Genomic DNA, 27,171 nt, shown 5'->3' on the forward strand with positions numbered 1-27,171 from the left:
ACGGAGAAAGTCATTTCTCCACCTTTTCCATTGCTGCACTGCACTTGGGTGATATCTCAGTGCAGTGCGGCAATGGAGGAGTTGGAGAAATTACTTTCTACTTCACACATGTGCTCTGATTCTCATGTGTAAGAGGATTGGAGCACAGAGCACCGACACTTGACTCGCACTTGCAGAAGAGCTGGAGCCAAGGGTTGTTAGCATATTGCCCCGCATGCCATACGCTAATGTGATTCCAGCCTTATGTTGCCAACAGGATGCCAGATGATCCGAAGTCAACTAGATTCAGCTGGGAGGTAAAGCAGTAGCTGTCCCTCTCTCATCCTGCCAGGTGATCACCAGGGAAATAGTCGTCTACTTCCTCTAGGGCCTATGCATGTTTTTATTGATACACTCTGAGGTTTTACATGTAACTAGATGGGTCATGTTAGCATCACATATCCTGATCATAAGAAAAGCCCCACTACTCCTACAAAGAAGTCTGGGTCTTCACCTTTTGTCCTTTTTGCCTTTTGAGGAATTGACGCTAGGGATAGTGAAAATATATGTACAGCAAGTTTATGTTTTTTTGTCATGTGATTTAGTATGAAAAATGCCACAGCAAATTTTCAACGATTGGTCAATCGACTACTAGAAAGGCTTGCAGGTTTTGCATTTGATAATCTTGATGACACAGCCATTTTAAGTAATTCCTGGAAAGAAAACCTTGTGCACCTGTCTCATGTTCTGGAGATGCTCAAACTAGTAGATCTGGCAATTAAAGCAGTTGTCAGATAGTTATCGACAATAAGGTCCAATACTGAGAACACTGCAAGGCAATGGGATGCTAAAACCAGAACACGTGAAGGTGAAAGTAATAACAGCTTGACAAACATCTAAGGAAGCAACTTCACAGTGATCACAATATATTTGGCTGGTCCAACAGAGTAGATGGGGAAAATGGGAATCTGCTCAGATTAAACCTCATTTTACAGCAGTAGGATTTCACAACTACTATAAGAAAGGTTTTTTAAAAGGTAATTAGGGTGATATCTCTCATTATGGGGGGAGTGGTAGAGATGTGCTTGGGAGATAGCAAGTAAGTCAGTCTCATATGCACAATGAAAAAGGGGTAGGTGTAGAGGGAAATATAATATATGGATATGTCTGACATCGATATGCTTAATTTTGTAAAAAAAGACCAATAAAACCGTGAACTATTACAAACTATGCCTTAACCTTAGCAGAAACTAGAGGTAATGGGGGTTGTGTATTTGAGCTGGAAGAGTGCTACCCATGACATCTAGGCCTGGTTGGTAAAAGCTTCAAAAATATGGGCAGACAGATATATGTTATCATAACTGGACATCCCACATCACCTTTAGTATGGATGAATACAAGAAAATGAAATGTTGAATACAGTATTCTTTTTTTCTTTGCCCTCCAGTGATGAGCGAACACGCTTGGAAAAGGTCACCACCCATCTTGAAAAGTTTTGCCCCTCCCATATACTAATGTGCCACAAACAGGAAGTTGATATCACCAACCATTCCCATTTTATTTAGGTGTATCCATATAATGGCCCACCCTATATACAGATTTAGTGTAAATAAAAAACTTCATGGGAGGGCTTACAGTTATAGACTTGATATTTATTTAACAAACTGCAAGTGGTGCTGAGCCCAGGTCTTGGGATATAAAAACATGATTTGAATAAATGAAAGGGGTTCGTATGGTGAGAATCAGCTAAGACTGAGTGTGATCCATCATTTTCCTAACCGAACGGAAACAGAAGAGCATCTACAGAATGAAAAAAATTAGTTACTTCCTCTTATTTATACTACTTATTTTGGTTTTGCATTTTTGTAAGTTGCCTTATTTTACCTCTTAACACATTTTTCTTGAAAACACTGTACTTTTTATCTTAAAGCATACAACTTTAAAAAGTTTGGTCATTCTCTGGTTTAAAGACCCCTTGGACTTTCTACCAACGAGCGTTTGGCCTTTTGCTTTTAACTGTCCGGCAGCAGTGTAAATTTTGGAGACTCATTGCCTCCATGCTTGCTGAGTGGTGTCAACTTGTTGTGTATCTGGCATGTGTGGATTGTTTTGGGATATGATTTTTGCTCACTTTACAGCTTGAATGGAAGGTGAATGCAAGACTGAGTGAAGATTGATTAACTCCTTACAGTCCCAACACATCACATGGTAAGAAGTACGTATGTGTCAAAATCTCTAAGTTTCTTTTCTTTTAATAATCTCAAAAATAAGAAACTCTCAAATCTCTTATGACTAGAACTTAAGCTTTTTGAAATTACTTATTACATCCAAGTGAATATCTAATGAACTCATCGCAATTATTAAGGCTGCAATGTGTGTCAAAGGAATAATTCTACTCTTGGTATGAAACATATCAGTACACCCAAAGCAAGCCATACATCATAATGAATTCATAGAGGACTCTTCTGAAAAAAGATGAATACAACTTGCCTGATCAGTTCACAGTTAGTCATTAATATTCATGGCACAAAATTAAAGGACAGAATCCTTCAGGCAAAAGTTGTATATAATCACTGTAATGATTCAAATTGCACCTTGTCTATTACACACGGTTTGAATATTATGATTACAAAATTCTTAATTTGATCCATTTTTTTATGACAGTAATTTTAATACCTAAACAAATATATTGGCTCCCGAGAGAGAAGTGTCACAAATGAATCATGCAATAGATAAGATCCCAATGGCCGCATGTTGAAAGGCTTGAGTTTATGAAGGTGAAAAACTAATATAATAACAGATCGGTTTAAAGCTTTATGATGCAGTTGGGAGGGTGGCCATCTTGCAGCTTTCAGTCCACAGTTTCTTCTGAAGTTCTATATTATAAGACAAATCAGCAGATTTGGTCCTTTCACCATTATATAAGTAGCAGCCTCCAATTCCTTCAAGGTCTGGTGAAACTGATGTATAAATTGTGGTGGCAGCTCCGTCTTCTGCACTCTGTATTGTGATAAATTACAAGAAATATGGTCACAATTAATACCAATTACTATCTGTCAGTGCTGATTTTATCAACATCATTCAATAAAAAATATATTACATTTAAAGGGGATCTGTTATCTGGCTTATGTTTCACAATCGGAGGACAACATAATAGGGACAGAGGCCTAGCAATGTGCTATTTATTTGGCTTTAAATTTGTAGCTTTCACAAAATCACTGTTTTATGTCCCGAGACCTGCTAGTTCTCTCAATGATGAGCTCTGCCTAACCCTGCCCCTGGCATTGATTGATAGCTTAATGCCTACACAGTGCATAAACCAATAGCTGTCAATCACTGGAGGGGGCAGGGTACGACAGAGCTCATGAATATCAAAGTGGGACTACATACTGGGATCTCATCCTTTAGAGGACTAGCAGAGCTGCAGCAATTTATCAAATTATAGAAAGAGGCCCAGTTAGCCAGAGTTAGAATCTCTCCACAGCACCAAAAACCTTGTAACAGATTCTCTTCAACAAAAGGGAATATAGTGTAATTCTGCATATATATGGATGATAGAGTTGGGACTAATGTATTGCGCATCCCATTTCATCGGCCACAACAGTATTCTGTGGCTAATGTACGGTAGTGGGAGTACTGCCTCTTGCCTGCAGGCATCCGAGACTTTTCTCTTGATTGGCCAGCCTAGTATGATTTCATCATTGTTTTCGGGATGCAAATGTAACATCACATTCGGCCAGGTAATCAAAAGAAGAGCCGTGACTGCTGTAAGGTTAAAGAAGGTAATCCAGCTCCTGTGCAGTGGCCACACACCACTGTCATGGCCGATGGAATCTGAGAATTAATTGAATCACACAAATTCTAATAGGTATTATCTCGATAATCTAGTTTCAATTATAACTGAATAATAACTAACTTCAGAAGAGAAAGTGAAAAAAGAAAAAAGAGTCAAAAAAATTAAGTATACTAGCTGAAATAAGCTTTATAAATTTGGACTTTAAACAGGGCTTCCCACACCAGACAGACAAAGACCAGATTTGAGCCTCACTATCTATTTAAATTAAAAGTAATTAAAAATATTTCTTATTTTACGTATTATTTCTTTACTGAACTCGGCATCACATTAAAATAAGTACACAATGAGTCATTTATGTTGTTAACCCTGAGACTGCTGCAGTCGGCTAAAGGTACCATCACACTAAGCGACACTGCAGCGATACAGACAACGATGCCGATCGCTGCAGCGTCGCTGTTTGGTCGCTGGAGAGCTGTCACACAGACGGCTCTCCAGCGACCAACGATGCCGAGGTCCCCGGGTAACCAGGGTAAACATCGGGTTACTAAGCGCAGGGCCGCGCTTAGTAACCCGATGTTTACCCTGGTTACCAGCGTAAAATGTAAAAAAAACAAACAGTACATACTTACATTCGCGTCCCCCGGCGTCCGCTTCCTGCACTGACTGAGCGCCGGCCCTAACAGCAGAGCGGTGACGTCACCGCTGTGCTGTACTTTCACTTTCACTTTACGGCGCTCAGTCAGTGTGGGAAGCGGACGCCGGGGGACGCGAAGGTGAGTATGTAGTTGTTTTTTTTACATTTTACACTGGTAACCAGGGTAAACATCGGGTTACTAAGCGCGGCCCTGCGCTTAGTAACCCGATGTTTACCCTGGTTACCAGTGTAAAACATCGCTGGTATCGTTGCTTTTGGTGTCAAACACGACGATACACACCGGTCTGACGACCAAATAAAGTTCTGAACTTTGTTCAACGACCAGCGATATCACAGCAGGATCCTGATCGCTGCTGCGTGTCAAACTAAACGATATCGCTAGCCAGGACGCTGCAACGTCACGGATCGCTAGCGATATCGTTTAGTGTGACGGTACCTTTACCATCACCGGCCTTCAACTCCAGTAGCACTGCTTTAAAGTCATTGTCCACCAAGTAATTTTCAAGTTCAAGATTCTGGCTGAATCATTTGTTAATAAAGCTTTAATAATGGTCAAAATGCCTTTAGCTGAATATTTCGCTTCAATTGCCCAAGCATTTAATATTCAAAGCTAAATGTGACTTTTTTTTAACATTACTTGGGGTTTTATAAAATCATGTTTTTAAAAGAAGTTAGTTTTATGTATGTTTATAAAAAATATTTGGGTACTATCTGTAATAGCATCTGTGCAGTGTTTCAGTGCATGTCTCAGGTGATGCACAAAATACACAAACCATACGACTACAATGAGGCTGGAGCATTATCCGCTGGGAACTCTGCATACTCTAAAGCAGGGGTTGGCAATTCATTTTCCCGAGAGGCCACATTAAAGACCGTGACTGTTGTGGAGGGCAGAACCAATAGGCTGAAATTAATTGTGCTCAATGTTAATATTAACATACAATTAATCTATAATATAATGCTGGGAGTGTCACTCTGTCCGAAGCCTTTATAGACTGCGCAAGCGCCGGCGCAGTCTGGACCCCACAGAGTGACGCTCCCAGGAGATCGTGGTATGCGTAAGCACTGAACGCACACTGCGATCTCCAACGGAGAAGCAGGGACGTGCCAGGAGGGTGAGTATGCTATATTCACCTGTCCCATTCCAGTGATGCGCGCTGCTCCGTCCTCCACATCCTCTGCCTGTGACGTTCAGTTCAGAGGGCGCGATGACGCGCTTAATGCGCGCTGCCCTCTGACTGAACAGTCACAGCCAGAGGACCCGGAAGACGGAGCGGCGCGCAGCACTGGATCAGGGCCAGGTGACTATAGCAAGTGTCGGGGGCCTGAGCTAGCGGGGAGTCACGATAGGTGAGTATGTTATTTATTTTTTTTTATTGCAGCAGCATACAAGGCATATAATACTATGGAGCATCTTATGGGGGGGGCATCAACCTTTATGGATCAGCATACAGGGCATATACTATGGAGCATCTTATGGGGGCCATCAACCATAATGGAGCAGCATATGAGGCATATACTATGGAGCATCTTATGGGGGCCATCAACCATAATGGAGCAGCATATGAGGCATATACTATGGAGCATCTTATGGGGGCCATCAACCATAATGGAGCAGCATATGAGGCATATACTATGGAGCATCTTATGGGGGCCATCAACCATAATGGAGCAGCATATGAGGCATATACTATGGAACATCTTATGGGGGCCATCAACCATAATGGAGCATCTTATGGGGGCCATCAACCATAATGGAGCAGCATATGAGGCATATACTATGGAGCATCTTATGGGGGCCATCAACCTTTATGGAGCAGCGTATGGGGCATATGGATGGGAGCAGCAAATTACAGAACGGTGGCGCAGGATGGGAGCAGCACATTACAGAACTGTGGCGCAGGATGGGAGCAGCACATGACAGAATAGAGCAGCACAAGACAGAATAGGGCAGCACATGACAGAACGGAGGTGCAGGATGGCAGCAGCACATGACAGAATGGGGGTGCAGGATGGAAGCAGCACATGACAGAACGGGAGCGCAGGATGGGAGCAGCACATGACAGAACTGGGGCGTAGGATGGGAGCAGTACATGACAGAATGGGGGTGCAGGATGGCAGCAGCACATGACAGAATGGGGGCGCAGGATGGGAGCAGCAAATGACAATGGAGGCGCAGGATGGGTGCAGCACATGTTAGAATGGGGGTGCAGGATGGGAGCAGCACATGACAGAATGGGGCCGCAGGATGGTAGCAGCACATGACAGAACTGGGGCGTAGGATGGGAGCAGTACATGACAGAATGGGGGTGCAGGATGGCAGCAGCACATGACAGAATGGGGTGCAGGATGGAAGCAGCACGTGACAGAACGGGGGCGCAGGATGGGAGCAGCACATGACAGGATGGGGGCGCAGGATGGGAGAAGCAAATGACAGAATGGAGGCGCAGGATGGGTGCAGCACATGTCAGAATGGGGGCACAGGATGGGAGCAGCACATGACAGAATGGGGCCGCAGGATGGTAGCAGCACATGACAGAACTGGGGCGTAGGATGGGAGCAGTACATGACAAAATGGGGGCTCAAGATGGGAGCAGAGCATGACAGCATGGGGGCACAGGATGGGAGCAGCACATGACAGAATGGGGGTAGGATGGGAGCAGCACATGACAGAATGGGGCGCAGGATGGCAGCAGCACATGACAGAATCGGGGCTCAGGATGGGAGAAGCACATGACAGAACGGGGGAGCAGGATGGCAGCAGCACATGACAGGATGGGAGCAGCACATGACAGCATGGGGGCACAAGATAGGAGCAGCACATGGCAGGATAAGGGCGCAGGATGGGAGCAGCACGTGACAGGATGGGGGAGCAGGATGAGAGCAGCACATGAAAGGATGGGGTGCAGGATGGGAGCAGAACATAACCAAAATGGAGGCGCAGGATGGGAGCAGCACATGACAGCATGTGGGTGCAGGATGCAAGCACTACATGACAGGATGAGGGCGCAGGATGGGAGCTGTTATGATCCCAAGTGGCGGAGGATCACAAATAGATCAGCAAGTGATTAAACTAAGGACGAGCTCTAGGGAGATGGTAACTGGACTGATCGCAAATCTGAACCTATCCAAAACAACTAGAGGTAGCCGGTGAACGTGCCTAAAAAATTCTTAGACGTCTCGAGCCAGCCTGAGGAACTAGCTACCCCTAAAGAGAAAGGGGCCACCTGACCCGAGGAAAAACGAAGATGAAACCCCGAATTACAAAAAAAAGGAGAAACCAAAGTAGCAGAACTAGCCCGATTATTAAGGGCAAACTCGGCCAACGGTAAAAAAGTAACCCAGTCGTCCTGGTCAGCAGAAACAAAACATCTTAAATAAGTCTCCAAGGTCTGATTAGTTCGCTCGGTTTGGCCATTCGTCTGAGGATGGAAGGCCGACGAAAAAGACAATTCAATGCCCAATTTAGCACAAAAGGTCCGCCAAAATCTAGACACAAACTGGGATCCTCTGTCAGAAACAATGTTCTCAGGAATCCCGTGCAAACGAACCACATTTTGAAAAAACAGTGGAACCAACTCGGAGGAGGAAGGCAACTTAGGCAAGGGCGCCAAATGGACCATCTTAGAAAAACGATCACACACCACCCAGATGACAGACATTCTCTGAGAGACAGGGAGATCTGAAATAAAATCCATGGAAATGTGCGTCCAAGGCCTCTTCGGGACAGGCAAAGGTAACAGTAAACCACTGGCACGAGAACAGCAAGGCTTCGCCCGAGCACAAATTCCACAAGACTGCACAAAGGAACGCACATCCCGCGACAAGGAAGGCCACCAAAAAGACCTGGCCACCAAGTCTCTGGTACCAAATATTCCAGGAAGGCCCGACAACACCGAAGAATGAACCTCGGAGATGACTCTGTTGGTCCATCTATCGGGGACAAACAGTCTCTCCGGTGGACAGCGGTCAGGTCTATCCGCCTGAAACTCTTGCACACGTCGCAAATCTGGGGAGATGGCAGACAAAATCACCCCTTCTCTAAGGATACCAGCCGGCTCTGAATCTCCAGGAGAGTCAGGCACAAAACTCCTAGAAAGAGCATCAGCTTTCACATTCTTCGAACCCGGCTGGTACGAGACCATGAAATCAAAACGAGAGAAAAACAACGACCAACGAGCCTGTCTGGGATTCAGCCGCTTGGCCGACTCGAGATAAATCAAATTCTTGTGGTCAGTCAAGACCACCATACGATGTTTAGCTCCCTCGAGCCAATGTCGCCACTCCTCAAATGCCCACTTCATAGCCAACAGCTCCCGATTACCGACATCATAATTCCGCTCGGCAGGCGAAAACTTTCTTGAAAAGAAAGCACATGGCTTCATCACAGAGCCATCGGGGCTTCTCTGCGACAAAACAGCCAACGCTCCAATCTCGGAACCATTAACCTCCACCTGGAAGGGAAGTGAGACATCTGGCTGACATAAGACCGGAGCCGAAGAAAACCGACGCTTCAGCTCCCGAAAGGCCTCCACAGCCGCAGAAGACCAATTAGTCACATCAGAACCCTTCTTGGTCAAATCCGTCAAAGGCTTAACAACGCCAGAAAAATTAGCTATGAAGCGACGGTAAAAATTAGCAAAACCCAAGAACTTCTGAAGACTCTTAACAGATGTAGGCTGCGTCCAGTCATGAATAGCCTGAAACTTGACTGGGTCCATCTCAATAGTAGAAGGAGAAAAAATGAAACCCAAAAAAGAAATCTTCTGGACTCCAAAAAGACATTTTGAGCCCTTCACAAATAAAGCATTGTCACGTAGGACCTGAAAGACCATCCTGACCTGCTTAACATGAGACTCCCAATCATCCGAAAAAAACAGAATATCATCCAGATACACAATCATAAACTTATCCAGATATTCACGGAAGATACCATGCATAAAGGACTGAAAGATTGAAGGAGCATTAGAAAGTCCAAAAGGCATCACCAAGTACTCAAAATGGCCTTCAGGCGTATTAAATGCAGTTTTCCATTCATCACCCTGTTTTATACGCACAAGGTTATACGCACCACGAAGATCTATCTTGGTGAACCAACTAGACCCCCTAATGCGAGCAAACAAATCAGTTAACAATGGCAAAGGATACTGAAATTTGACTGTGATTTTATTCAAAAGGCGATAATCAATACAGGGTCTCAGGGAACCATCCTTTTTAGCCACAAAAAAGAATCCTGCACCAAGAGGGGATGAGGACGGGCGAATATGTCCCTTCTCTAAAGACTCCTTTATATAACTCCGCATGGCAGCATGCTCCGGCACAGATAAATTGAAAAGTCGTCCCTTAGGAAACTTACTACCAGGAATCAAATTTATAGCACAATCACAGTCCCTATGAGGAGGTAGAGAATTGAGTTTGGGCTCCTCAAATACATCCTGGTAGTCTGACAAAAACGTAGGGACTTCAGAAGGAGTGGACGAAGCAATTGACACCACAGGAGCGTCACCATGAATTCCCTGACAACCCCAACTTGACACCGACATAGCTTTCCAATCCAGGACTGGATTATGAGTCTGCAACCATGGTAGACCCAACACGACGACATCATGCAAATTATGCAGTACAAGAAAGCGAATCACCTCCCGATGAACAGGAGTCATGCACATGGTCACTTGTGTCCAGTACTGAGGTCTATTCGTAGCCAATGGTGTAGAATCAATTCCCCTTAGTGGAATAGGGAATTTTAAAGGCTCCAAATCAAAACCACAGCGCCTGGCAAATGACCAATCCATAAGACTCAGGGCGGCACCTGAATCTACAAAAGCATTAACCGGGTAAGATGACAGGGAACAAATCAGGGTAACAGACAAAATGAACTTAGGCTGTAAAGTACCAATGGTGACATATTTATCAACCTTTTTTTTGCGCTTAGAGCATGCTGAGATAACATGAGCTGAGTCACCACAGTAAAAGCACAACCCATTTTGCCGTCTATAATTTTGCCGTTCACTTCTGGTCAGAATTCTGTCACATTGCATAGATTCAGGTGTCTGTTCAGAAGACACCGCCAAATGGTGCACAGGTTTGCGCTCCTGCAAACGCCGATCAATCTGAATGGCCAGAGTCGTTGACTCATTCAGACCTGCAGGCGTAGGGAACCCCACCATGACATTCTTAATGGCTTCAGAAAGACCTTCTCTGAAATTTGCAGCCAGGGCACACTCATTCCACTGAGTAAGCACCGACCATTTCCGAAATTTCTGGCAGTACACCTCTGCTTCATCTTGCCCCTGCGAGAGGGCCAATAACGTTTTTTCAGCCTGGTTCTTAAGATTAGGTTCCTCATAGAGCAATCCAAGGGCTAGAAAAAACGCATCTACACTAAGCAATGCAGGATCCCCTGGCGCCAATGCGAAGGCCCAATCTTGGGGGTCACCACGCAAAAAGGAAATGATAATCTTAACTTGCTGAACGGCATCACCAGAGGAACGAGGTTTCAAAGAAAGAAACAACTTACAATTGTTCCTAAAATTCAGGAACCTAGATCTATCTCCAGAAAACAACTCCGGAATAGGTATTCTAGGCTCTGACATAGGACTGTGAACAACAAAATCCTGAATACTTTGAACCCTAGCAGCAAGATGATCCAGACTGGAAGCCAAGCTCTAGACATCCATGTCAGCAGCTGAACTCAGAGCCACACCAAGATTAAGAGGAGGAGAGAAGCTAGCCACAGCAGCTAGACACACGGCAAAAAAAAAAAAAATTCTCAAGGCTTCTTTTCTCCTGCTTCTGCCATGCAATTAACACTTTACGGGCCGGCTGTACTGTTATGATCCCAAGTGGCGGAGGATCACAAATAGATCAGCAAGTGATTAAACTAAGGACGAGCTCTAGGGAGATGGTAACTGGACTGATCGCAAATCTGAACCTATCCAAAACAACTAGAGGTAGCCGGTGAACGTGCCTAAAAAATTCTTAGACGTCTCGAGCCAGCCTGAGGAACTAGCTACCCCTAAAGAGAAAGAAAGACCTCGCTTGCCTCCAGAGAAATAATCCCCAAAGATATAGAAGCCCCCAACAAATATTAACGGTGAAGTAAGAAGAAGGCACATACATAGGGATGAAATCAGATTCAGCAAAAGAGGCCCACTAGTACTAGAAAGCAGAAAATAGGGCAGGGGTCTATGCGATCAATAAAAAACCCTTACAAAATATCCATCCTGAGATTTCAAGAACCCACACACCAACTAACGGTGTGTGGGGAGAAACTCAGCCCACTAGAGCAACCAGCAAGCGAGGGAATTACATTTTAGCAAGCTGGAACAGAAAACATGATAAACACTGCTGATCTAAAAATTAGCAAACAAAACTTAGCTTATCCTGGATGGACTGGGAGCAAGGTAGTCAGAAGGAATCTGAGTAGCACTGATTACATCGACAGCCGGCAACAAGTGAAAGTAAAACAGAGCTATATAGGAACCTCCCAGAGGATAACGAACCAGCTGATAGCCAGAGACCAGCAGGATAACAAACAAGGCCACCAGGGGGAGCCCAAAGCAAAAGGCACACCATACCACCAGTGACCACAAGAGGGAGCCCGAAAACAGAGTTCACAACAGGGAGCAGCACATGACAGCATGGGGGTGCAGGATGGGAGCACCACATGACAGCATGGGGGCGCAGGATGGAAGCACATGACAGAATGAGGGCTCAGGAAGAGAGTAGCACATGACAGGATGGGGGCGCATGATGGTAGCAGCACATGACAGGATTGGGGTGGAGTATGGGACCACCACATGACAGGATTGGGGTACAGGATGGGAGCACGTGACAGGATGAGTGCTCAGGAAGACAGTAGCACATCACAAGATGGAGGCACACAAAACAGGATGGGGGCTGCACATGACAGGATGGGGGCGCAAGATGGTAGCAGCACATGACAAGATTAGGGCGCAGGATGGAAGCAACACATACCAGGATGGAGACCATATACCAATATAAATGCTCGCTACCCGGGCGTAGAACAGGTTCAATAGCTAGCATTAATATATGAGTATAATGTATCACATAATATTGAGCACAAGTATGCTGACTTGCCACTATATACAGTATGAGTCCACATACAGCCCAACCTATAAAACGTATAATTCTGCATAACCTCATATATACAATATAAGCCCTACCATAGCCCCCTAAATATAGTTTGCAGTGGCATGAAAAAGGTTAGGAATCCCTAGTCAAAATTACTGTTATTGTGAACAGATAGGCAAATTGAAGATGAAATGATCTCTAAAAGATGACTCATTAACTTTGTATTTTAGGCGAAAAAAATACACTGATCAAAAAAATAAAGGGAACACTTAAACAACACAATGCAACTCCAAGACAATCACACTACTGTGAAATCAACCTGTCCAGTTATGAAGCAACACAGTTGCATTGTGAATCAATTGCTCCTGTTGTGCAAATGGAACAGACAACAGGTAGAAATGATAGACAATTAGCAACACAACCCCTATAAAGGAGGGGGTGACCACAGAACATTTCTCCGCTCTCATCCTTTTTGGCTGTTTTGGTCTCTTTTGTATTTTGTCATTGCTCTAGATTTAATGTACAGTACCATGAGGCGGTGTCCACAACCCACAGAAGTTGCTCAGGTAATGCAGCTCATCCAGGATGGCACATCAATGCGAGCTGTGGTAAGAACGGTAGTTGTGTCTGTCAGCACAGTATCCAAAGCATGGAGCAGATAACAGGAGAAAGGACAGTAGACAAGGAGAGGCCTGATGTCTACAAGTGCTCAACACAGTGCAGGTTGATTGGCATTTTCCAGAGAACACCAAGATTGGAAGATTTAACATTGGCACCATGTGCTCTTCACGGATGAGAGCAGGTCCCCACTGGGTACATGTGACTGGCATGAAAGACTCTGGAGACACCATGGAGAATGTTCAGCTGCCTGCAACATCCTCCAGCATGACCGGTTTGGAAGTGGGTCAGTTATGGTGTGGGGGAGGCATTTCTTTGGAGGGCCTCACAGCCATCCATGTGCTAGCCAGAAGTACCCTGACTGCCATTAGGTACTGGGATGAGATCCTCAGACCCATGGTGACACCATATGCAGGTGCACTGGGCCCTGAGTTCATTCTAATGCATGGCAAAGCTAGGTCTCATGTGGCTGAAGTGTGTCAGCAGTTCCTGCATGATGAAGGCATTGATGCTATGGACTGGCCTGCCCGCTGCCCACACCTGAATCCAATTGAGCACATCTGGGACATCATGTCTCGTTCCATCCACCAACACCACATTACACCACAGACTGTTCAGGATTTGACTGATGCTTTAATCCAGCTCTGGCAGGAGATCCCTAAGAACAACATCCACCATCTCATCAGGAGCATTCCCAGGCATTGTAGGGAGGACATACAGGCACGTGGAGGCTACACACACTACTAGGCATCATTTTCTTGTCTTGATGCATTTCCACTGAAGTTGTATCAGCCTGTAATTTCATTTACACTTTTATTTTGAGCATCATTACAAAAATAAACAGACCATCATGGCATATTAATCTTGATTTACATTGACATATTTATGTTTTATTGTTCTCAACACATTCCACTATGTAATGAATAAAGATTTGCAACTAGAATATTTAATTCAGGGAAATATAGGATGTGGTATTTTAATTTTCCCTTTATTTTTTTGAGCAGTATATATAGTCATTTTTTACATTTTAAAAATTACAAAAATGAAAATGGGCCTATGCAAAAGTTTGGGCACCCTGCATGGCCAGTACCTAGCCGCACCCTCTTTTGCAAGTATCACAGCTTGTAAATGCTTTTTTGTAGGCAGCTAAGAGTCTTTCAATTCTTGTTTGAGGGATTTTCATCGTTCATCCTTTGAAAATTCTTCCAGTTCTGTGAGATTCCTAGGACATCTTACATGCACAGCTATTTTGAGGTCTAGTCACAGATTTTAATGATGCTCAGATCAGGGGACTGTGACAGCCATTGCAAAACCCTCAACTTGCACCTTTTGAGGTAGTCTATTGTGGATTTTGACATGTGTTTAGGATCATTATCTATTTGTAGAAGCCATCCTCTTCAACTTCAGCTTTTTTACAGATGCAGTTATGTTTCCATCAATAATTTGTTGAAATTTCATTCAATCAATTTTTCCCTCTACATGTGAAATGTTAACAGTGTCATTGTTTGCAACACAACCCCAAAGCATGATTGATCCACCCCCTTAATGGTTGGTGAGATGTTCTTTCCTGAAATTCTGTGCCCTTTTTTCTCCACACATACCTTTGATCATTGTGGCCAAAGAGTTTTATTTTAACATGGCTTGTTTAGATATTCTTTTGCATACTAATGGCACTGAATTTTATAGTGAGGATGCAGGAGAGATTTTCTTCTGATGACTCTTCCATGAAGGCCATATTTGCGCAGGTGTCTCAGAACAGTAGAACAATGTACAACAACTTCAGAGTCTGCTAAATCTTTCTGAAAGTCTTTGCAGTCAAGCGTGGGTTCTGATTTGCCTCTCTAGCGATCCTACCAGAAGCTCTCACTGAAATTTTGCTTGGTCATCCAGACCTAATTTTGAACTCCATTGTTCCTGTTACTGCCATTTTTTAATTACATTTCGAATTGAGGAAAGGGCACCTCGAAAACGCTTTGCTATCTTCTTACAGCCGTCTCCTTCTTTGTGGGCTTCCACTTTCACCATTTTCATTTTCAGAGTGCTGGGCAGCTGCTTAGAAGAACTCATTGCTGAAGTTTTTTGGCACACGCTTAGAGGAAGCTGGATTTTTATAAAGCTGGGGATTTTCCATCACCTGCCTTTTCCTAATAATGATGTTGAACAAGCCAGAACCCTAACAGGCTAATTAAGGTTTGAAACTTTGCTCAAAGTTATCGGAGCATATAAATCTGCAAGGGGACTCAAACTTTTGCATTGGCCCATTTTCCTTTTTGTAATTCTTAAAATATAAAAAAAATGGCAACATATTTTGGTCTAAAATACAAAGTAAATGTGTCATCTTTAACTTTAGCCCTTTTAGCCCCCACATAGCCTCCCTACATACAGCATGAGCTCCCACATAGCCTTACAATATACAGTGAGAGCCCCACATAGATTCACAATATGCAGCATGTGCCCCACATAGCCTACCTATACACAGTATAAGCCCCCACATGGGCTCCTATATACAGTATGAGCCCCCACATTGCCTCCATATATAAAGTGTGAGCCACACATAACCTTCTACATTGGGCATGGAAAGTATTCAGACCCCTTTAAATTTTTCACTCTGTTTCATTGCAGCCATTTGGTAAATTCAAAAAAGTTCATTTTCTCCTTAATGTACACTCTGCACCCCATCTTGACTGAAAAAAAACAGAAATATAGAAATTTTTGCAAATTTATTAAAAAAGAAAAACTGAAATATCAAATAGTCATAAGTATTCAGACCCTTTGCTCAGTAGTGAGTAGAAACACCCTTTTGTGCTAGTACAGCCATGAGTCTTCTTGGGAATGAAGCAACAAGTTTTTCACACCTGGATTTGGGGATCCTCTGCCATTCTTCCTTGCAGATCTTCTCCAGTTCCATCAGGTTGGGTGGTGAACATTGGTGGATAGCCATTTTCAGGTCTCTCCAGAGATGCTCAATTGGGTTTAGGTTAGGGCTCTGGCTGGGCCAGTCAAGAATGGTCACAGTGTTGTTCTGAAGCAACTCTTATGTTATTTTAGCTGTGTGCTTAGGGTCATTGTCTTGTTGGAAGGTGACCTTTGGCCAAGTCTGAGGTTCAGAGCACTCTGGAATAGGTTTTCATCCAGGATATCTCTGTACTTGGACGCTTTCATGTGTTCTTTAATGGCAACCAGTCGTCCTGTCCTTGCAGCTGAAAAACACCTCCATATCATGAAGCTGCCACCACCATGTTTCACTGTTGGGATTGTATTGGGCAGGTGATGAGCAGTGCCTGATTTTCTCCACACATACCACTTAGAATTATCACCAAAAAGGTCTATCTTTGTCTTATCAGACTGAGGAGAGGCTTCCGTTGGGCCAATCTGCCATAACGGCCTGATCTCTGCAGAGATAGTTGACTTTGTGAAACTTTCTCCCATCTTCTTACTGCATCTCTGGAGCTCAGTCATAGTGATCTTGGGGTTCTTCTTTACCTTTTTCACCAAGGCTCTTCTCCCACGATTGTTCGTTTGGCTGGACAGCCAGGTCTAGGAAGGCTTCTGGTGGTCCCAAACTACTTCTATTTTAGGATTATCTAGGCCACTGTGCTCTTAGGAGCCTTGAGTACTGCAGAAATTCTTTTCTAACCTTGGCCAGATCTGTGCCTTGTCACAATTCTGTCTCTGAGCTCCTCGGCCAGTTTCTTTGACCTCATGATTCTCATTTGGTCTGACATGTGTTGTGAATTCCATTCTCGAACTCCCTCCTGTGGTCATGAATGGTACTTCGGCGAGTTCTGTTCGTGGACTCCCTCTGGTGGCTGTGAGTGGAACTGCTGGTTCTGAGGTTGTGTCCTCAGCTGCCCTCGTTTGCGGCTAGGCTGGCTTCTCTATTTAACTCCACTCAGATCGTTACTCCATGCCAGCTGTCAATGTATCGGTACTGGTTCAGATCTCTCTCGGATGTTTCTGATGACCTGTCTACTCCAGCATAAGCTAAGTCCCTGCTGGTTCATTTGTTGTTCATTGGTGTACTAATATGTTTCTTAGTGCTTGCTAAGTTCTTGTCCAGCTTGCTAACATGATATTGCCTTGCTAGCTGGAAGCTCTGGGTTGCAGAGTGGCACCTCCGCACCGTGAGTCGGTGCGGGGGTCTTTTTGCACACTCTGCGTGGCTTTTTGTAGTTTATTGTGCTGACCGCATAGATTCCTTTCCTATCCTCAGTCTATCTAGTAAGTCCGGCCTCCTTTGCTGAAACCTGTTTCATCCCTGTGTTTGTGACTTTCCTCTTAACTCACAGTTAATATATGTGGGGGGCTGCCTTTACCTTTGGGGGAATTTCTCTGAGGCAAGTTAAGGCTTATTTTCCTATCTTTAGGGGTAGTTAGATCTTAGGCTGTGAAGAGGCGTCTAGGGAGAGTTAGGTACGCTCCACAGCTATTTCTAGTGTGTGTGTTAGGATTAGGATTTGCGGTCAGCAGAGTTCCCACTTCCCAGAGCTTGTCCTGTCTTTCAGTTTAACCATCAGGTCATTCCAGGTGCACCTAACCACCAGGTCCATAACAGACATGCACTGTGAGCTGTGAGGTCTTATATAGACAGGTGTGTGCCTTTCCAAATCAAATCTGATCAGTTTAATTAAACACAGCTGGACTCCAATGAAGGAGTAGAACCATCTCAAGGAGGATCACAAGGAAATGAACAGCACGTAACTTAAATATGAGTGTCTGAGCAAAGGGTCTGAATACTTATGACCATGTGATATTTTTAATTTTTTCTTTTTTAATAAATTTGCAAAACTGTCTACATTTCTGTTTTTTTTTACTCAAGATGGGGTGCAGAGTGTACATTAATAACAAAAAAGAACTTTTTTGAAATTAGCAAATGGCTGCAATGAAGCAAAGAGTGAAAATATTAAAGGGGTCTGAATACTTTCCATACCCACTGTATATACATATAAATAGCAAATGCACATAAAAAAACAACACCACATAATCGCTCCCATTCCCCTGGAACTCTGCTCCAGCTTCCTGTGCACCAAGTCTCAGCAGCAAAGTGATGAAATAATTTCATCACTTCTACTGTCTCACACACTGATAGGTGGAAGATTGAGCCGGTGGCCCCGTCCTTCACCGATGTTTTCACTGTTTTCTGCATCTTGAGGATGCCTATAGTGGTGACTGCGGGCGGCGGCAGATGGACAGTGGGCGTGGGGGGTCATGGTGTGGCCTGTGGGCCACTGTTTCAGCCCTTTGGCTGTCTCGGTCCGAGAGCCGGACTACAACAGCCAAAAAGCCAGATGTGGCTCCCAGGCTGCAGTTTGCTGGGATCTGCTCTATGGTGTGTGCATTTTTCAGCCTAATTGGAGTTAGGGGTAAAAGATCCTGTAGCTGCAAAGACATGTTGAAATGGCTATCACTGTGGCAGTGGTGGCCCAATGAGGGCCCCTGGGCAAGAACAATATATGGGCTCTTTACAGTCCATAGCTCATCATAATGCACAATTCCACCTAATTTCAAAGATGGAAGTGGGTCCCCTTTACCTTTTGGGATCCTGTGCAACTGCACAGGTTGCACTAATGGTATGTCTGCCCCTGTGCTGTTATCAATGGCAATTGGCACCAGGATCAACAATAAGCACCTGTACTTTACTGGTGGGTAACCACAATGGTAGGGAAAATGTCAGGTCTTTAGTAGAGGAGGGACTAGGCCAAATCTACAGTAGACATTTTTCAACTCGTATTGGTTTCTCTACTGGTCAATACTGTAAAATACGAAAAATAAATAATTATCTGTATTTCCATATTATTGGAAAAAAAACACACAAACTAAAAAAAACAATCTACTTATTTAATTATATTTAAGAAATATATATTGTGAAAATGTCCCTTTAAGTGATAACAGATTGGCTGCCTGCAAAAATGACTGGTGACTTTATGTAGCAAAAATGTTATAAAAAAATCTATGGTTATGCCTGGAATTCAAGCTCTGCCTCAATAACTGACCCAACTGCTGCATAAAAAAATTTTTTAGGAAGTAAATCAGCCCAGAATTTCAAATCTAAAACCAAACTGAATTCAAGGCTGAACATTTACCGTATTTTTCCCTTTATAAGACGCACCTGATTATATGAAGGACCTAGATTTTAAAGAAGAAAATGAGAAAAAAATATTTTGAACCACATAGTGTGCTAAAACCTTTAATAAAATACAAAAATATTATCTGTTGATGATGCTCTGTTGTGGGGGATCTGTGAATTACAGTACAGTGCCTGCAGTACCGTATATTGTGACTACCTCCCTCTCATCCTTGGCAATACACCCACTTACTGCATACATGAATGTATTCTGAAAGATGAGGGAGGTGGTAGTCATATTTGCAATAAACACTTAGGACACTGCATTACAGTGTATATTTACACTAAATATGGCTAAAACACCAATCATCCATCCATGATACCCATTGCTACAGTATATTCTGAAGGATGATGGGGGTTGTTTTCTCACCTTTTCTGAAAGTGAGTACCGTAGTTGCAACATTAAATAGTGTGCAGAGACAGATATCTGATTGGTGGAGACAGCTCAGCAACAGTTCCCTCCACCAATCACTATCCATCCCTGGAGAGGAGAAGGAGAATCGCTCTTCTCTGCCTCCTCCGCTTTAGGCCTCTTTCACACATCCGTGTCTCCGTTACATATGGTGACAGTTTTCACACGTACCGGAGACACTGCACAGGTAGACCCATTCAAATGAATGGGTCAGTGCACATGTTAGTGTGTTTCCATGGACCGCATGTCCATGTGCCCCACACATAGACATGGCCGTTTTTTACCATCAGAACGGGCGGCAAAACGTCCCACACACGTGCACATGGAGAACACACATGGATGTCATCTTTGTGACATGCATCAGCGATGGGGAAGAAGCACTACAGTAAGTGCTGTTCCCTGGCGCCGAATGCTGAAGATGGCTGTCATCATTCTACCCTGCTCTGCCGGCAATCGGTGCGAGCAGAGGAGAATAATGAGAGTTATATTCAAGACAGAACAGTGACAGCAGGTGGGGGCTTTTTGGACTATTACTCCTATCAACCTACATCTGCTGCCGCTTATAACAGTGACAGCAGGTGCGGATGATGGGGGTATTCCTCACCTGCAATATACCATAACTAAAATGAATGAAAAACATGGTGTGGCTTCCCCCCGTATTTTCTATAACCAGCCAGGCAAAACTCACACCTGAGGCCTGCAACCCTCAGCTATCAGCTTCAGCAAGGTTGGTTACCAAGAATAGAGGGGTCTCCTAGCCTTATTTTATTTAAATAAATAATTTAAAATAAAATGGCTTGGGGTCCCCCCAATTTTTGACAACCAGCCTTGCTAAAGAAGACAGCTGGGAGCTGGTATTCTCAGGCTGGTAAGGGGCCATTGATATAGGCCCCCCATCCTAAAAATAGTAGCCTGCAGCTGCCCAGAAAAGGCGCATCCATTAGATGCGCCAATTCTGGCGCTTTGCCCGGCTCTTCCCACTTGCCCTGTAGCGGTGGCAAGTGGGGTTCATATTTCTGGGGTTGGTGTCACCTTTCTATTGTCAAGTGACATCAAGCCCACAGCTTAGTAATGGAGAAGTGTCTATAAGAAACCTATCCATTTCTAATCCTATAATTGTACTGCAAATAAAGACACAGCCAGAATAAAGTCTTTTATTAGAAATGAAACAAAACACACTTTTACTTTTTTATTTAAAAATAACAATCACAGTTATACTCACCTAACGCCTAATTCCACCGAAGCCCTCAATCTCCTGTAATAAAAATAAAATAAAAAAAACAACAATATACCATACCTGTCGGTCGTTCTGTCCCACACCGTAATCCATGTCTGGAGGAGAAACAGTTTTCAACCTGGACGGTGCCAAGGTGTGACCATTCAGGCTGAAAACCAATAGTGATTGAGCTGCTGTGAGTGCAGCATTATTGACCAGTGGTGACACCATCGAGGCCAGGCCGAGAGCTCTATCTGCGCCTGTGCCGCATCTGAGGCCATTTTCCTGCAGACATCCCATAGAGGCAGGTGCAGATGGAGATCTTTGGTTTCTTCCATCTACTCCAGCGCTGAGTGAGAAGCCAGAAGTCGGACCCGGGAAGAAGAATGGCGCAGGACTATCACCTCACACCGTAGGACCGCAGCATAGACCCCTTGGTAAGAACAGTGTTCGGATTATAAGACGCACCCCCATTTTCCCACTAATTTTGGGGATCATAAAAGTGCGTCTTATAATCAGAAAAATATGGTATTTTAAAATTCCACTGCTACAAAAAGGGTGGCAAGGCACAGATGCAATCTCTCCATTGCTCCTGTCCAGCAATGACGTAAGACGTCCTTGATAAAATAACGAGCAATGTGACTTTTTTTTTTTCAGAAGTCTCATCTAAAGGCAACACATTCCCTAAAACAACTTGCAACTTGACATTCACCGAACACTGCGTGGATCGTGTTCTAAAGCGTGTGATGGTGAGCACTGACATGGAAAACACATGAAACATTTATTTTTGGCTTTTAAATCTCCCTTGATCGGAATTTCCCACTGATTCTGTTTACCATCTTTTACATTTTGCATGACTATATCTTAGTAGAAGAGGATGAGAAGATAATGAAAAACATTTGAAGCACTGTTTAGCAGTTTTGATGTTGGTATTAATATTTAATAGTCAATAGTAAGCAAGTCTTAAAGAATTTGTCATTTTAGTAGAAACCGTTCCAGATGCCTAAATATATTATCGTAATACTTGTTAAAAAAGACAAAAAAAAGCAGTAGCAGACGGGAAATCAATCCAGACAGATTCATGTAGAATGTCATGGACTGCAGTCTTACCCCATGGCATCAAATTTATCATGATGTTCATCAATTCTACTACAAAACATGTCCAATGGACATGCCGGCAGGATCTACTGGCATATTGGCAGACTGTCGCATCACAGGGGCAGTGCTTTATTTAAGGAATTGTCCTAGTGTCTGACAACCTTTCTGCTTTTATCCCATTTATTGAAACTTAGAAAAATTAATATATCTCTATGGTAATTTTCCCAATAGACGAAGACTAAAGACTTAGTGATGGAAACATCTTGGATTTATTTCAATAGGTGGTTCATGATCACAGACCACATAAGAGGTGGTAAAATCAACTACGTATAACATTTAGCAGGTTTTTTTCCTAGGTTTTTGTCAGAAAGAAAACAGAATAGATCATACAAATGTAGGATAAGTTTAGTAAAAACTCAAACTGTAATGAACATTAGCACTATCAACACAACATAATGTATAGTGCGTACGGAAAGTATTCAGACCCATTTAAATTTTTCACTCTTTGTTTCATTTGGTAGATTCAAAAAAGTTCATTTTTTCTCATTAATGTACACTGCACCCCATCTTGACAGAAATGTAGAAATTTTTGAATATTTATTAAAAAAGAAAAACTGAAATATCACATGGTCATAAGTATTCAGACCCTTTGCTCAGACACTCATATTTAAGTCACATGCTGTCCATTTCCTTGTGATCCTCCTTGAGATGGTTCTACGCCTTCATTGGCGCCCAGCTGTGTTTAATTAAACTGATAGGACTTGATTTGGAAAAGCACACACCTGACTATATAAGACCTCATAGCTCACAGTGCATGTCAGACCAAATGAGAATCATGAGGTCAAAGAAACTGGCCGAGTAGCTCAGAGGCAGTATTGTGGCAAGGCACAGATCTGGCCAAGGTTACAAAAGAATTTTGGCAGTACTCAAGGTTCCTAAGAGCACAGTGGCCTCCATAATCCTTAAATGGAAGAAGATTGGGACCACCAGAAGTCTTTCTAGACCAGGCCGTCCAGCCAAACTGAGCAATCGTGGGAGAAGAACCTTGGTGAGAGAGGTAAAGAAGAACCCCAAGATCACTGTAGCTGAGCTCCAGGGATGCAGTAAGGAGATGGGAGAAAGTTTCACAAAGTCAACTATCACTGTAACCCCCCCACCAGTTGGGCCTTTATGGCAGTGGCCCGACGGAAACCTCTCCTCAGTGCAAGACATATGAAAGTCCGCATTTTGCTATAACACACATGAAGGACTCCCAGACTATGAGAAATACAATTCTCTGGTCTGATGAGACGATGATAGACCTTTTTGGTAATAATTCTAAGCGGTATGTGTGGAGTAAACCAGGCACTGCTCATCACCTGTCCAATACAATCCCAACAGTGAAACATGGTGGTGGCAGCATCATACTATGGGGGTGTTTTCAGCTGCAAGGACAGGATGACTGGTTGCCATTGAAGGAAACATGAATGTGGCTAAGTACAGAGATATCCTGGATGAAACCTATTCCAGAGTGCTCTGGACCTCAGACTTGGCTCAAGGTTCGCCTTTCAACAAGACAAGGCTTCCGAACAACTCTGTGACCATTCTTGACTTGCCCAGCCAGAGCCCTGACCTAAAACCAATTGAGCATCTCTGGAGAGACCTGAAAATGGCTGTCCACCAATGTTCACCATCCAACCTGATGGAACTGGAGAGGATCTGCAAGGAAGAATTGCAGAGGATCCCCAAATCTAGGTGTGAAAAACTTGCATCATACCCAAGAAGACTCATGGCTGTACTAGCTCAAAAGGGTGCTTCTACTCAATACTGAGCAAAGGGTCTGAATACTTATGACCATGTGATATTTCACTTTTTCTTTTTTAATAAATTTGCAAACATTTCTACATTTGTTTTTTTCAGTCAAGATGGGGTGCAGAGTGTACATTAATGTGAAAAAATGAACTTTTTGATATACCGAGTGGCTGAAATAAAACAAAGAGTGAAAAATTTAAAGGGGTCTGAATACTTTCCGTACCCACAGCATATTGCTCTAGGGGTATGTCTCACTATTGTTTAGTGGTATTTTCCTTACAGGTTAATCTATACCCATTTTGTTTGCCTTACCCTTTCCTTCTCTATTTCCCACTCGATTGTTTGAGAGTGTTTTTGTACGAATGCGGCTTTCTGTTATTCCTGTCAGTTTCCCGTGTCTTTACAGTAGAGCAGAACTATCGTTCCTGCTGCCCTACTCACTAATCAGGGTGGTACTTACGGTAAGACAGAGACAAGAAGGTGATCGCAACATAGGACGAAAGAACCCGTCTAGGGATGCTAGGGAGCTCAGGGTGGTGCAGGCAAGCATTAAGGGTGCCCTCCTATATTCTTCCCTAGTAGCAGAGCTTCCTCGCCCTCCTGTCTCGCCGTGCTCCATCTTGCTTTGGGTAAAAGCATGATACATACTGTGTGGGGACATCATACTGTGTAGGGAAGCTTTCTGGAGGCATACTGTTTACTTGTGCTTTTTTCGGACTGTGTAGTGGGGCTGTGTAGGAATATAATGCGTTGGGGCTCTGTGGAGACATTATACTGTTTGGAGACAGCATACAGTGTGGAAGGCTTTGTGGGACATCATAATGTGTGAAGGGATATTATACAGTATGAGAGGGTTTGTGGTGTTGTACTGTTTGAGGGGCTGTGTGGGGACATCATACTACATAGGGAGCTGTGTAGGAACATCATACTATATGGAGATATCAAACTGTGTGTGAGGACTGTGGGGGCATCATATTGTGTTGTGAGCTGTTGGTTAAAGTTCAATGACTGAATAACAAGAACAGAATAGTTTGCGGCTTTATATAAACTTTATAAAAAGCAGTAAATTATATGCTTTTTTATTAGGTGCTACAGGGAAGAACACTTTACATGTATTAACAGTAGCAGCGAGTCACCAGACTTAATGCTTCTTAAGATTAAGTGATAAAAGCTGATATAAAACAGTAATAACGAGCAGAATTAAAGTGAACCTGACACCATTTTTTTCCGTATGTGATCAAATACCACCATCTTCATCAGCATCTGTGCTGCATTCCACAAAGTTGTGCACTATCCCATGACTCCCCCTGTATATTCCCTAAAAATCCTTTTTATTTGCACCAACGTTGTATGCAAATCCGGACAGTCTTGTTCGATAGGCATCATTGCTGCGGCATTTTTCCCTACTTCCCGCTATTAAACGCCATCCTCCAGCTTAGACTGATGTGGATGGCGCGATCTGTGTCCACATAGCTCAATGAAATCTCGAGTCTGCGCAGGGAAATTGTTGGCTCGTGCAGGTGCACTGCGGGCAGAACATAAAACATAACTGTGTATGTGACATGGTCCAGCAGACGCCACAGCAGTGATGCCCATCAGACCGGACCATCCAAAATTTGCATACGAGGGAGCAATTCAAAAAGTTTTTTCGCTAGTATACAGGGGGGGTCAGTGGATCATTTCCAGCTGTGTGGAATGCAGCGCAGGCACGGATGAAGGTGGTGGTATTTGTTCATACAAGAAAAACGGGTGACAGGTTCCCTTTAAGCTCAGTCGGTTAATCAGCTGTCCACAACAGTCAGTGTAAACAGTGTTTAGTTTCTGTAGCGTATTGTGAGTATACGTAAAGCTGTGAGTAGTGCATGGCGGGTATCATTTATTTTGTGTGTACAGTATGTAGCGTGTGGTGTGTATACTGAATACAGTGTAAGCAGTGTGTTGTGTATATGGCATTTACTAAAAACTTTGTAGAAAAAATCCAGCTCATCACAGTAGAATCTAATGGCCGTGCATGGAAAGAAGTTCGTGTTAGCAGCAAACGAGCAGTATCAAAGAGGGAAAGGTATTCAGCAACAGATCCATCGGTGAATAATTATTTAACAACACAAATCTTTAATGTATAACATGGTTAAAATTATGGTATAAAACCATTAGTTTAGAAAAATATATTTACTTACCGATAACGGTATTTCTCTGAGCCCATGACGGCACCACAGAGAGAGGGGTTCTGCCCATCAAGGACAGGAACCCTACAGATAAAAGGTGGTACCACTCTCCCGCATCAGTTGTTTACATAGCATGAAGGGAGCGTTAGGTTAATAAAAAAAAATACTTAACATTACTAAAGTTTAAGTAGAGATACCGCGTGATTATTTCTTGGTACTAGCGTAATTTAAACTACTGTGCACACCCACTCGTGAAGGGAGGGAATGTACGGGTGCCATCATGGGCTCAGAGAAATACCTTTATCGGTAAGTAACTATTAGGGTTGAGCGACTTTTATTTTTATAGGATCGGGTCGGGTTTCACGAAACCCGACTTTCTCAAAAGTCGGGTCGAGTGAAATCGGCCGATCCTATAAAAAAGTCGGGGTCGGCCGAAACACGAAACCCAATGCAGTGCAATGGGATACTATGGTTCCCAGGGTCTGAAGGAGAGGAAACTCTCCTTCAGGCCCTGGGATCCATATTAATGTGTAAAATAAAGAATCAAAATAAAAAATATTGATATACTCATCCTCGTACGCGCCCTGGTACTAACCGGCAACCTTCCTTCCTAAGAATGAGCGCGTGAATGACCTGCGGTGACGTCGCGGCTTGTGATTGGTCGCGAGCGGTCACATGGACAAGCCGCGACGTCATCTAAGGTCCTTCACGCGCTCATTCTTAGGAAGGAAGGCTGCCGGAAAGAAGCAGGGCGCGTCCGAGGGTGAGTATATTCCTATTAGGTATATACTCACCCTCGGACGCGCCCTGCTTCTTTCCGGCAGCCTTCCTTCCTAAGAATGAGCGCGTGAAGGACCTTAGATGACATCGCAGCTTGTCCATGTGACCGCTCGCGACCAATCACAAGCCGCAACATCACCGCAGGTCATTCACGCGCTCATTTTTAGGAAGGAAGGCTGCCGGTTAGTACCAGGGCATGTCCGAGGGTGAGTATATCAATATTTTTTATCTTGATTCTTTATTTAACACTTAAATATGGATTCCGATACCGATTCCCGATATCGCAAACATATCGGAACTCGGTATCGGAATTCCGATACCAGATTCAGAAGATCGCCGACCTCATGGCCGACCCCACACAGGGGTCGGGTCGGGTTTTATGAAACCCGACTTTGCCAAAAGTCGGCGACTTCTGAAAATGGCAGACCCGTTTCGCTCAACCC

At 43.7% G+C, this 27,171-nt stretch overlaps 1 protein-coding gene across 3 annotated transcripts in view; it reads right to left on the bottom strand.

Annotated features, from left to right (window-relative positions):
* Positions 1–1,604: 1,604 nt before the first annotated feature.
* Positions 1,605–27,171, bottom strand: part of DHRSX (dehydrogenase/reductase X-linked) — a 531,490-nt gene continuing 505,923 nt past the window's right edge. For 2 of the 3 annotated variants that reach the window (XM_077294696.1, XM_077294697.1), the window contains exon 7: positions 1,607–2,979. In XM_077294696.1, coding sequence (XP_077150811.1) covers positions 2,794–2,979 — 186 coding nt within the window. In that variant the 3' untranslated portion in view covers positions 1,607–2,793. Of the gene's footprint in view, positions 2,980–27,171 lie in introns of all 3 variants that reach the window. The other variant, XM_077294698.1, reaches the window with a different exon arrangement.

Source organism: Ranitomeya variabilis, chromosome 3 (assembly GCF_051348905.1).
Source record: "Ranitomeya variabilis isolate aRanVar5 chromosome 3, aRanVar5.hap1, whole genome shotgun sequence".
In the NCBI taxonomy this organism is placed as follows: domain Eukaryota; kingdom Metazoa; phylum Chordata; class Amphibia; order Anura; family Dendrobatidae; genus Ranitomeya; species Ranitomeya variabilis.